Below are 12941 nucleotides of genomic sequence, written 5' to 3' on the forward strand. Positions count from 1 at the left end.
AGCAGTCGACGGGGACACAGGATATCTTGATTTTTCTTTCCCCTGTTGCAAGAGATTAAAAACATTTCAGTTTTAGTTTAGTCTGTGATTATTGTGTACCCATTTACAAAATAGATTTTTGTTTCGCCTAAACTGTTCTATTTTTCTATACTTTTTCATTTCAATTTATAAATTGTGATTATTTTTTTTTTTATTTTTTTTTTCCATTTTTTTTTTTTTCGTCCTGCCATTTTGGGGAAAAAGCAAATGCATACAAGCGCTAACACCATTCAGACCTAGGATGGGCTGCTTATCAATGAAAATAATGTTCTAGGAATACAGAAACACATGTACATTAAACGTGGAATCTGGTAGTTCCGCGTGATGCTTATAGAAGAAGGCATTCCAAACTTTTGTTTGCTTGATCATTCCTGAAAATGTTAAATCTGTTGACTGCGGGGAAGCTGTGACAGATTCTCTGTCCACTTTTTTTCTTTTCCAGGCTCAGAGCTGCTTTGCTGTGTCTATCAGCCTTTTTTTAATGTACAAAATGTACAGCAAAACCTTGCTTTTGATGTATGTTGTGGAAATCCGTTTTTGTTTCAGGTTTTCTCTCCCTCGACCCTTTTCTGCTCTTGCATACTCGTGAGTGAATTAAAATAAAACGGCAGCAAACTGCACAATTCATACTTAAAATGTCTTACGCATATTATTGCCAAACACTATTGTTGATTTCTAGTTTATTTATGTTGGGAATGGATGCTATTGGGAAAACAAAACAAAAAATGGTTCCTTGCACACATCTGTAAGCTGTTTTGGTTTAAAATACTGTAATTGACTAGCAAGGTGGACTAACCTTGTGGCGCTCTTGGGGCAATATCCTCTGTACATATTAGCTGCAACAAAACGGATTTTATGTTGACATATTTGTTTGGTTATAGTGCAATATATTTTGTATGCAAGCAGTTTCAATAAAGTTTGATCTTCCTCTGCTAAGTGATGTCAATTGAATATTTGCATAGAAGAAATTATCCCCTTCAGACCAGAGATGTATCTGAGAAAATTAGGGGGCTCTGCTGTCCTCCTGAGACCTTCCAGCTGGGGCGTCCGTGACAGAGTAACTGTGCTTGTCCTGCTTGCTGTTTCCCCAGATCTGTTAGCGCGGAGCCAGCGATTCACGCTACCAGTGACCAAAATTCTAATAAAAATGAAAACCTGACTTAAAGCTAGAAAGAGACCACCCTTTATAGGAACCGCTCAACAAATTGTACTACTCGGCTTTCTTACGTGAGTGGTAACTGGGTTCAACAGTTAATTTCCACACACACACACTGTAAATTTTGCCCAGTGTTTTATAAGGGGTGGTCTTTTAGTAAATATAATACCCTATGCAATAAGTTCATTATAAATGTAAAGGTCAAATATGCAATACCAGTGGGAAGCAGGTCATGTCCCGGCACATTATTATTTAGCCCCATCCTAGAGTGTAGGATGCATAAACCTCTATGATTGCAGCCATATTTTATTATACATGATATTGTCAATGAAATGATAAGAATTGGAATATATATTCAAATATGTATTGAGTTCCAGTTCTTATGCCTTCCTGGTTACTCAAGACTTATCTGTGGTGGAATCATGATTTGAGGATGAAATTCCAGTGTATGCAAAGCAACTCATGTATTCTTGGTCATTTGTGGAATTAATAGTGATTTGTTATGTGTCCGTGGGGTGGTTTCACATATGACTTTGATTAATTGTATTTTCCCCTGTCACTCCCAATCAAACAAGAGACAGCTACGCCTATCCGAATAGGGCAGGAAAGAATAAAACCCTCAGAACCCCCCGCATACCCACAGTTCTTTCCTGCTCTATTCCAGGTAGGTTCAGTCATCCCCCTATTTGTTTTCTCTGCTTCTGTTTTATTTTCATATTTTAACTGTCCTTTGTTATCAGAATGTTGCTAGATAAGGCAGACCTCCCTGAAGGATCTCCAGCTCCTTAAAAGGCTACATCCAAGACAAAGCATCTGGAAAGGAGTTAGAAGTTCTGTTGGAGAAAGCCACTGGTGGCAAGTATTTTCTGCAATGTTTTTGTCCCAACCCATTCAAGGCATCCAGATTTTAGCATTCCAGACCCTAGTCCGGATTTTTGGATAGGCCTTATGGTTCCAGATTTCAGCCTTTCCATGGTAGAGGCAGACCTTCCTCCTTTAAACAAGAGGACGGGGCTTCTAAGAAAGCATGACGCCAGAAACATTGCGGTAGGGGGCAGGCTGAAGAGTCTTCTTCATCAATGGGCTCTTTTCTGTTCAGACGCCTGGACCCTGGGAATCATTTCCAGAGGGTATAGTCTGGAGCTTGTCAGTTCTCCTCCAGAGCACTTTATAATTTCTATGCCTCCTCAGGAGAATGGTACTTAGGGACCTAGATCAAGAGTTTGTGACAAATCAAGTGTTGATCCCTGTGCCTCCAGGCCAGATGTTTACTCCCACATCTTCGTTGTTCCCAAATTGTCAGGAGACTTAAGACTCCTCATAGATCTCTAGCTTCTGAACTGTTTTGCGGCTTACAGGAAGTTCAGGATGGAGTCTATCTAGTCCACCATAGAGCTTCTTTCCAAGGGAGATTTTCTTCATGTTCTCATCAGGCAGGAGTCGCAGTAGTTTCTTCGGGTGGCCATTCGGGTTGAAGAATTCATACAAGATTTTTGGTCAAACCAGGAACGTTGTCTTCATATCAATGTGCTGGAACTTCTGGCAGTATGGAAGGCGCTCCTTTCTTGGAAATCCAGGTTGCAGGGAAAAGCAGTGAGAGTTCTATCACACAATGGCACGGTGGTGGCTTTCCTGAACAAGCAAGGTGGCACAAGGAGTTTTCAATTGGGCACTCTTCTTCACGTTTTGGCCGTGTTCATTCATGGGAAGGAGAACATTACCGCAGATTTTCTCAGTAGAAGATCTGTTCTTCAAGAAGAATGGAGCTTGAACACTGCAACATTTCTGCAGGTCACGAGACACTGGGGTACTCCACAGATCAACCTCATGGCGATGGCTGCCAACAGGAAACTGCCTCTGTTTTATTCCCTGCCATTGATGGGCCGCCCGTTAGCTCTGGATGCCTTTTCCCAAACTTGGGACTTCGATTTGGGTTACATCTTTCCCCCTCTTCTTCTCATCACCAGGGTTCTTCGAAAGATCAAAAGAGACAGATGCCAGGTGATCCTAATAGCTCCCGACTGGCCCAAAAGTTAATCCGTCTGTCCATAAAGCCTTCAAAGAAGTTGGAGAACCTGCTACATACTAGTCTGCCTCCCAGATATGCCTCTTGACCCCCTATTTGCCACTCTGCACCCCAGATATGCCTTATACCCCTTATATACCACTCTGCCCCCAGATATGCCTTATAACCCCTCTATATGCCACTCTGACCCACAGATATTCCTTTTAACCCCCTATATGCTACTCTTCCTCCCTGATATTCCTTTTAACCCCCTATATGCCACTCTGCCTCCCTGATATTCCTTTTAACCCCCCCATATGCCACTCTCACCCTCCCCCGACTTACCAGTGCATCTCTAAACTTGTCCCCCCACGCTTCAGATTCCTTGGTGTCTAATGGGGCAGACAACCTCTGCTGGTGCTGCTGCCGACACTTCCTCTGGGGCGTCTATGAATGAGCACTGGAAGGTCATGTGATGCTGGCGCTCCGTTATAGAAGCCCCAGAGGAAGTGCCGGCAGCAGCGGAGGTTGTCTGCGCGCATCGCACAAATGTCCACCGGCTGCCAGAGAGTTGGCTCCAGGTCCCCTGCAGCGCTGAGGGGGATCTGGATCTTAGTCTTATAGTCAGACCTCTATTTGAGGTCTGATTAGAAGATGACCTTGAATATAAGACAATGGTTTGCTCTGAAAAAATCCTCTCATAACTGAGCAAATACGGTATATGTTTATGTTGCTCCCAGTAGATGGCGATCCAAGATCACAAATATCTAATACATAAAGAAAATGCCAGGTGTAAAGTTGGAAAACAACCTACACAGTCTACATTCACTATTAGTTATAGGAAAGTTTCAGATTCTATGATACAGTGGATATAAAAAGTCTGCACACCCCTTTTAAAGATAAATCATGTCAGAACTTTTTCCACCTTTAATGTGACCTATAACATGAACAATTCCGTTCACAATTCCGACCTATAACGTGAAGAACCGGAAGTTGGCGCACGCGCAGTTCGATTCTGGACCCGCCCCCTACTGCGCATGTGCAGTTTGGCCCCCTACATAATTATGGGCAGAATCTATAGGGCAGGGGTGTCCAAGTTTTTTCTGCACTGGGCCACCAGAAATGTATATGTGCGTGGGCCGCACTAATTTTTCACTGAGAGAAAATATGGACTTTTAGCTTTATAATGCATATTAATACAGGGTTAATTTGGCGATAATGAAAGAAGCAGTGGAAAAGTTGTTTTGATCAACTTTTATATGTCATTCTATCAATAGTAATTTATTTAAACAGTAAAACAAAGTCAGTCCACAAACCATTTAAAACAAGTTTAGCCAAATAAAACTGCACAAGGCTGGAGCACACTGTGGGTACAAACTGGATTTAGGATGGCTGATGCACACTGGAGGCAAGGCCGGATTAAGAGCATCATGGGCCTGGTGCTGATCATTTTGGTGGCCATTTTATGGAAATAAATAAAATAGATAGAATCTTAACTCCTCGCCATCCCTGTGTACTGGGTAAAGAGGACATCAGTGCTCGACAGTTAATACAAGATAGAATCTTATGTGATGGGATTGGGAGTAATCAGTACACTAAAAAAGTCATCATACACGGGATGCCTGAAGCCACAATTTAGTGCCACTAATCCTTTTTAATAAAATATGCAGATTGAAACAGAGTAAAACACAAAACCTTTACTTTTCCTCTCACTGATTTCTAGGCCTAAAAAGTTTTGTCCTCTGAAGTGACTGCAAATTCAAGAGGGCGTTTTATCACCGGATATGTAAAATTAATTCCTGCAGAAAGTAAAGGGCCAGGAAACAGATGACCGAAAACACACATACCAGGACAGGCTCTGCCACACCGACACCCAAACACACACACACCGGCACAGGCTGTGCCACACCGACACACACACATCGGGACAGGCTGTGCCACACTGACACCCAAACACACACTCCAGGACAGGCTCTGCCACACCGACACCCAAACACACACACACACACACACACACACACACCAGGACAGGCTCTGCCACACCAACACCCAAACACCAGGACAGGCTCTGCCACACCGACACCCAAACACACACACACACATCAGGACAGGCTCTGCCACACCAACACCCAAACACACACACACACACCAGGAGAGGCTCTGCCACACTGGCACCCAATCACACACACACACACACACCAGGACAGGCTCTGCCAAACTAACACCCAAACACACACACCAGGACAGGCTCTGCCACACCGACACCCAAACACACACACGAGGACAGACACTGCCACACCGACAACCAAACACACACACCAGTACATCCTCTGCCACTCCAACACCCAAACACACACACCAGGACAGGGTCTGCCACACCGACACCCAAACACACACACCAGGACAGGCTCTGCCACACCGACACCCAAACACACACACCAGGAAAGGCTATGCCACACCGACACCCAAACACACACACACCAGGACAGGCTCTGCCACACCAACACCGAAACACAGCAGGACAGGGTCTGCCACACCAAAACACACACACCAGGACAGGCTCTGCCATACCGACACCAAAACACACACACCAGGACAGGCTCTGCCACACCAAAACACACACACCAGGACAGGCTCTGCCACACTGACACCCAAACACACACACCAGGACACACACTGCCACATCGACACACAAACACATACACCAGGACAGGCTAAGCCACCACGAAGCATAAAAAATTATATTTTTGCCCCTTGTGTATTACTACCTTTTGATTAACCATGTGCCTGCTGCCTGCCATAGTGCCCACTGGACAAGGATGGTTTAGCCTCTGTTATCTCCGGGTATCTGCTCACTACCCGCGTGGCCGCTCTGCTTTTCTTCTCACCTTAGTTAGTAGCTCCATTGTCATGATTCACACTCGCTTACTACCAGACTTCTTTCAATCCTGGACCACTAGCCAGTTCCTAACAGGGGGATAAGGAGCCAGAGAAAGAGAGTGTGTGTGTGTGTAGGGCAGGGCTTGACAAATTTGTTGTGAATCTAGGCGCCAGCTAAAAAAGTTAGGAGCCAGGATTTTTTTTTAAACTAACAGTTGGTCAGGAGTAATCTGATCATCATCAGCCCACTTACTAAACTCACAGCATTTGACCTGGAAGCACCCTGGACTTTCAGGTAAGTGCTGTTTTTTGTTGTTTTTTTTTTTAATTATTATTTTTTTATATATATATATATATATATATATATCAGGCTCGGGGGCGGGCTCTGAGTGGCTGTGCTCTCTGCCCAGACTCCTGGGCAGACAGCAGCAGCAGCACCCCCGCGTAGTGACGCGGGGGCATTTTTTTGTGGATGCAAGAGGCTGACAAACTCCTAGGCACCAGGACAAAATTCTGAGTCGCCATGGCGACCTGCATCTGGGATTTGTTGAGCCCTGGTGTAGGGTGAGTGAGTGTTGGAGAATAACTTTGCATGTTAGTATGTGTGTGTGTGTGTTAGTTATGGGGTGGTCATCGAAGAAATACTCCACCAATCATACCTGTAAACTGCAATTGCTTTCTCCCCCTGATTATATCTGTAGGTTTACTTACTACCTATTACTGCTTAGACTGTAAGCTTCACGAGCCAAGGGCTCTTTTCCCTACCAGGAGGCTAAGTTTGCCAGTCTGGGACTGTTTGCACTTAATTAATAAACATATACATAAAATATTTTGTAACATGTAAAGCACAAGCTACTGTACTCTCTCCAATTTTTGAGGGCACTGGAAGATCACTTTGTCTTCAAAAGATGGTAGGTTTCAGCTAAAAAGAAAACAGTTTTTTTTTTTTTTAATTGTATAAGTTAATATTTATTTTTATCTCACAGTAAAGAAACTAACAAAGAATACACCAATCAACGTGAGAATTAAAGAATATATATCATATTGATGAGATGTCATGTTGAGGATGATTACATGCAGCTTATAGAAATACCAGACAATTTGAATCTTGTTTGCTGTGGAACCAAAAGTGGACACGAGGAAAGAGATGGGGCGTCATGAGTTTGTAATGTTATACGTGAGTTTGATGTATTGCAGGACCTTGTGCTGATATGAGCAGCGAAGGAAGAGGCACGGACTGTAATAGACAGTGGCTGCAATACATGCAGCTCTAATGATCTAATGGCTGTTCTCGTAGTGTCTTGTAGAGGTAGCAATATCTATGCCTTTTCCTTCTTGCTTAAACTTTCTGTTATTGCACCACTTCAGATAGTTTATGATGAGATAAAGCAAGTTTAAGGCTCAGCCTTTTGCACCATAGAGAGCTGGAAGTCTTGCTGTCTCTGGCAGGTACACCTTGTGCTTCAGCGAGGACCTATGAGGTTTTCCAAGGGAGGACTGAGCGATCTAGCCCTCTGCTATGTTTTCATGGAAAACAAGGACATTTCTAGCTATAACTGCAAAAAGGGTTTCTATTATCCTTTTAAACTTAAACTTGGATTTGCGTACACAACGTACCATTGGAACACAGGAGTGATGGGAGTGATAAAGGGCATCTGTACATCTATGTAGATGTTCCATTAACAAATCAGCCATTTCCAACTACAATAGTCATTTACAGCATTAACACCATCTGTGCTGCATTTCTGATCCATTTCATGTTACTTTAATGGACAGAATTTTCTTTTCTGTCAAAACAAGGACATTTCTAAGTGACCCCAAACTTTTAAACCATAGTATATAAAGATATATATAGACATATAGTTAGAATGAAGAGCACGATGAAAGATAGGATATGAGTTATGAAGCCAAGGAGAGAGAAGGGGATTAAATGCAGAAGTATTTAAACCGAGATATATAAAATCAGAACATCTCAGTATGTGCACTCCATTGCCGTCTAATTCACTAATAGTTTGGTTTTAAAGGGATAAAGTCAGTTTCCCATTGGTGTGCTTTCCGATATCTACCCCTACCAGCTTTAAGAAGACCTCCCGAAGCACAGAATTACTAAACTATAGTAACAAGATTAAAAAAAAACCAACCTAATAGTAAACAGAACATAACAATGGAGTAAAAACAATGTTACTGTATAAATATATATATATATACATTTCTAGAAGCATATAATGCTAAATGCTGTCACTCTCTTTCTTCATGTCATAACCTCCCAATAAGGTTACACTAATCTCCGACATCTGTATGTTGCCTTTAATGGCGGTAATCCCTGTGGCGGTACTGCTGTGCGTAGGGCTCAGCTGGCTTGGTGGTGCTTGTGTCTGACAGCAGTATACTTGCTTTTTGAAATGTTGCCTGAAACTTCTACTCAACCAATACAGTGCAAATGGGTTGACGCAAGAATTGCTGAATGCTAATACCCGGGCGAATATAGTGGCCGATAGATGAAGCAATGATGAATTTACAGCCGAGTGATATGTGAAGGATCTGTACAAATAGAGAATGTGGTTTGGCAGCCAGCAGAAGGCAAAGAGAGCCACCAACACCAACACCGTCTTTGCGACTCTTTTCCGAGACTCAATCTAGATAGGAAAAAAATAAAGAGTTACTTAATATGACAAGGTAACAAAAAAAAACACACATTGATAAGACATTGCAGAAAGTATTTTATAGAGCGTGTTGCCTCCTATCACTTTCTCTCTTTCTTTCTGTGCAAGAGCGATAGTCCTCCCCAGCTGTGCACAGTGGCATGTGAACATATATACAGGGCACCGTATGACACCTTCAGCCAAGGGGGTCAAGAAAAGCCAATCCCGGCTGCACGCGTGTGCATATCGCACTGTCACTCAGAAACACACTCTCCCTCTCACACACACACACTTACCTGGAGCCTTGTGCACTGCTACTGTAGGGTCACACAACACAACATTACATGGCCCACTCCACCCCCACCCCCCAGGGCACTGGCCCTGTCTTAAAAACTTGGACCTGCTAAGGTATGCAATTGTCCCCCTCCAGACAGCCTGTTACACAAACACTTGAGGAGGTTCATTTTCTGTCCACCAAACATTGTTGGGTAACCTGCCCCCAGCTGACACCATTCCCATAGTCATGAAGATCTCTTTCACCCATGTGTTGGGATAGAAGCAAGTGTGCGTGTGACCCAGTTTAGAAGCAAACATTTCTGTGTCTCTTGTATAGACTGTATTATGCATAATATGCCATTTATTATATGTCCTCTCCTCCCTTTCCTCTTATTGTTTCTATTTAGCCAGGAAAGTCAATAAAAGAAATACAAACTCCCTTATTTCAGCATGCACCATCTCCTAAAAATGCATTCAGATGACGAACCTGCTTTCTGGCGTGCGTGTGTTCCTCCGCAGGCATGTTACATGTGCTTTTGTAGAGTGTTTTTGCAATGAGGAAGTAGTAGGCAGAAATAATTGACAATGGGACAAGGTAAAACACCAAGAAGCACATCAGAGAATGCACCTCCTGCAGTATTTTCTCAGATACAGGATAAGGAGCGCAAGCTGAAAAAGACGTGTTTTTTTCAGGGTTTCTGAATTCATACAAATCCGAGAAGACCGCTTCCGGAGCAGCGAGCAGCATTGAAATCATCCAGACACAAAGTGCTTTGCCGCATGTTTTCAGGACCGCATTTGAGGTCTGCAGTTCCAGGGGCTTCACAATGGCTCTGTACCTGTTGATGAAATAAAATCTGTGGGTTAGCGGAGACGGCAGATTCTAGCAGTTCAAGTCGTTTTTCCCTTTTAGAAATTAGCATAATAATTGCAATCTTGAAAGAGAAACCTTAACAAGCGCTGCAGGAGTCGTTATGTGGAGAGATTGAAACCAATTTGCATCATAACTGCGTAAACCTTGAATTTGCGTGTATTTTTTTGTGGAAGATTTATTCTATATCTAAGACAATTTAAACAATGCATCGAAATATTTTAAGTGGGTACTTTTGGACAGAAGTTCTATTAAAGCAAATAACTAGGGGGGTCAAGGCACAGCAGTATATGAAGGACCTTTTCTTAACCATCACAACAGAGTACGGGTGATGTTTGAGTACGATGTGCCTTGTCCTCCGTATTAATACTGTACACCCATATCATATTGTAGCTAAATAGATAATGAATGGATTAAAATGGCCTCCATGATAAAGTCTTACCAGCTGTGTCTGTGATCACCTGGTGATCATGATATAATTTTTAAAGCACAGAGTGTCTTGTAGTCCAAATTCTTACGCTAGATCACCTTATGGTCCACCTGCCTTTTCAGAGCGCACCAGGATATTTGTAGAAACAAACAGTCCCAGAAGAACTGCTCCAGGGACCCCATAATCATCAATGATTCCTGGAGCCTCTGTACCAAACTCACAAACTTTCCAGGTATCCAGATAATGCTAATTATGTACAACAATTTAAGATTACTAAAGCTCAGAATCTTATAATACATGGATATTTAATAAGATCAGAGACAGAACCAGTCACAGCAGTAACTTAGGGCTTGGGCCTCCACCCTTCTACAGCCCATCATGTTACTCCCCCAAAATGTCCTCCATGTTAAGAAAGCCCACCCTTTCTTCCTCCAGCTTTCTACTTATTCCCAGTTGTCCTGTTTTTTTAAGACAATCCACCCTGATCTAGGCAACCTTGTGTTTTTTTTAAAAAACACTCCCTTTTTCCCAAGGGTCCCTTTTTGGAACACAAAGCCACTTTTCCCTACTTCCAGGACCCTCCATGTTATTGGAGTTTACAGTGATCCAAGAAAACCTCCACTTCTTCCTTAAATGTCTCTTCCTTAAAAACAATGCACTGATACTCAAAATATGCATATATGGGGAGCACACTAATGTGGCACTATGAGGGGCCCAAGACCCCCAAAAGACTGGGCCTAAAGCTGTACTGGCACCTACGCTTGCTGTAGTGTGTCTATAAAAGAAACTCTACAGATGCCTATACCAGGCATGGGGAGGCTCTGAGAACATTCTGGTTATCTATCTATCTATCTATCTATCTATCTATCTATCTATCTATCTATCTATCTATCTATCTCTCTATCATCTTATATAGCACATAAACAGGGTTCACTGTGCGTCTATACACATTTTTGGAACCTGTCATATAAAAGAAATTGTCATGAGTGTTCTTTTAGCTTGGAGAATCATTAAATCGATATTGCCAAAATCAATTACCAAGAGCTTATCAATGACCTTTAATGATATTGCCATATAAACACTGATGGTTCTTTCATTAATGCATAAGATCAAGTGACTGTTGATCCATTTATATTTATTTTAAGGATAATCATATACCTTTATTTTAAGTGTTGTGGGCTAATCCATACAATGGAATGACAAACAATATTATCATGATACTCTACAGCGTAAATTATGATGGTTTTTAGGTAGGTAAGCTCTTGACCTTCATCTATCGAAAATTGATAAAGAAAATGTTAGAATACAAATGTAAAAAAAGTAATTTCTCACCTGTCAGCACTGAGAACTGTCAAGGTAAACACAGATACCCCAACTGAAGTAAGCTGTATGAATGATATGATCTTGCAGCCAATTCTTCCAAATAGCCATGTGTCTACCATGTAGCGGGAAGCATCCACCGGAACACAGGTCAGCAGAAGAAGCAGGTCTCCAAAAGCCAGGCTTGTAATGAAAATATTAGGAACAGTCTGCATTGACTTAATTTTGAAAAATACTTTTATAAGTATTGTGTTCCCAAGGAGACCAATTGAAATGATAACGGCATATGTGACGGATATTATTACCAGTATTTCCAGTCCCGGTGACAGGTCATCACTATCATCTTGATATAAAGTAGAACTTCCATTAGATGCTTGCAGAGAAGCTGTACTGTCTGCAGCAGGGGATAGAGTCTGGTTAAGTGCCATGAAATTCTCAGGCATGTTCTCTAGCAAGATTATTCAAATATCTTCCAGTTCAGTTCAGTAGTGATGAGACGCATAACTAAATGCTCTAGCGCTTAGCTTGGAAATCTTCAGATTTATTGGATGTGATAAAATCTGAACTATTTGAGTAAAGCCATATCCTCCAGTACTCATCAACCATAAAGAGTGTTTAGACTAGGGCTCACAAATGCTCTGAACAGTGTGGGAGGTACTGAATATTACTATTGAATTTTCACACCGGAATCTTGGGGGATGTGTTCTGTTCACATTATTCCCTACGTTTGTTTTAAGCAAATGTTCTTGGTGATGCTGGAAAACTGGCATTCTAAATACCTCTTTATTGATCTAGTATAATGTAAGTAGGATGTTAGAGACTGGTCACTAAGACTATTTTGGTTATACAAATATAATAGTAATAATACCAATTATAATATACTAAAGTCATTGGAGAATTATTATTTTTTAGCGACAATTATCCTATTTTTTTCCACTCTTGTCTTATTACTTTCTCCATTTAACCCTTTTTAGATGTTTCTTTTCTTTAACCATTTCCTATTGCTGCTTCTTCTTCTTCATCACGCTATGTCTTTCTGCCTGTTAACTATAACAGTTGCAGCTATAACAACCTCCACTCTTCTGAGAAGGTTTCCCATGAGATTTTGGAGTAAGTCTGTGGGAAATTTGTTGGATGAGAAGGCTTGGCTCACAATCAGAATTCCAATTCATGTTCAGGGGGTTGAGGACAGGGCTCTGCGTGACCACTCAGTATCCTCCACCCCAAACTAATCCAACCACGTCTTTATGGACCTATGTTTGGGCACTGCGGCACAGTCATGCTGGAATAGAAAAGGTCTTCCCCAATCTGGTGCCACAAAG

At 42.0% G+C, this 12941-nt stretch overlaps 1 protein-coding gene across 1 annotated transcript; it reads right to left on the reverse strand.

Moving 5' to 3' along the window:
* Positions 1-8308: 8308 nt before the first annotated feature.
* Positions 8309-12062, reverse strand: LOC149298200 (phe13-bombesin receptor). The gene is made up of 3 exons (XM_089487765.1): positions 11632-12062; positions 9486-9837; positions 8309-8716 (listed from the first exon to the last, which is right to left on the reverse strand). Exons 1-3 carry the CDS (start codon positions 12060-12062, stop codon positions 8309-8311), a joined length of 1191 nt encoding a protein of 396 aa, XP_089343891.1.
* Positions 12063-12941: the final 879 nt, after the last annotated feature.

This window comes from Sceloporus occidentalis, unplaced genomic scaffold (assembly GCF_023333645.1).
Source record: "Sceloporus occidentalis isolate IW3139 unplaced genomic scaffold, rSceOcc1.0.p SCAF_34, whole genome shotgun sequence".
NCBI lineage: Eukaryota > Metazoa > Chordata > Lepidosauria > Squamata > Phrynosomatidae > Sceloporus > Sceloporus occidentalis.

Bases quoted from the DNA above. Each gene is read 5' to 3' on its own strand.
- LOC149298200 (XM_089487765.1), bottom strand. From the start codon at position 12,062: ATGCCTGAGAATTTCATGGCACTTAACCAGACTCTATCCCCTGCTGCA. The intron at 9,838-11,631 runs GTGAGAAATTAC...TTTCATCAACAG, and splicing joins ACAGTTCTCAGTGCTGACAG to GTACAGAGCCATTGTGAAGC. The intron at 8,717-9,485 runs GTTCGTCATCTG...TTTCCTATCTAG, and splicing joins ACACGCACGCCAGAAAGCAG to ATTGAGTCTCGGAAAAGAGT.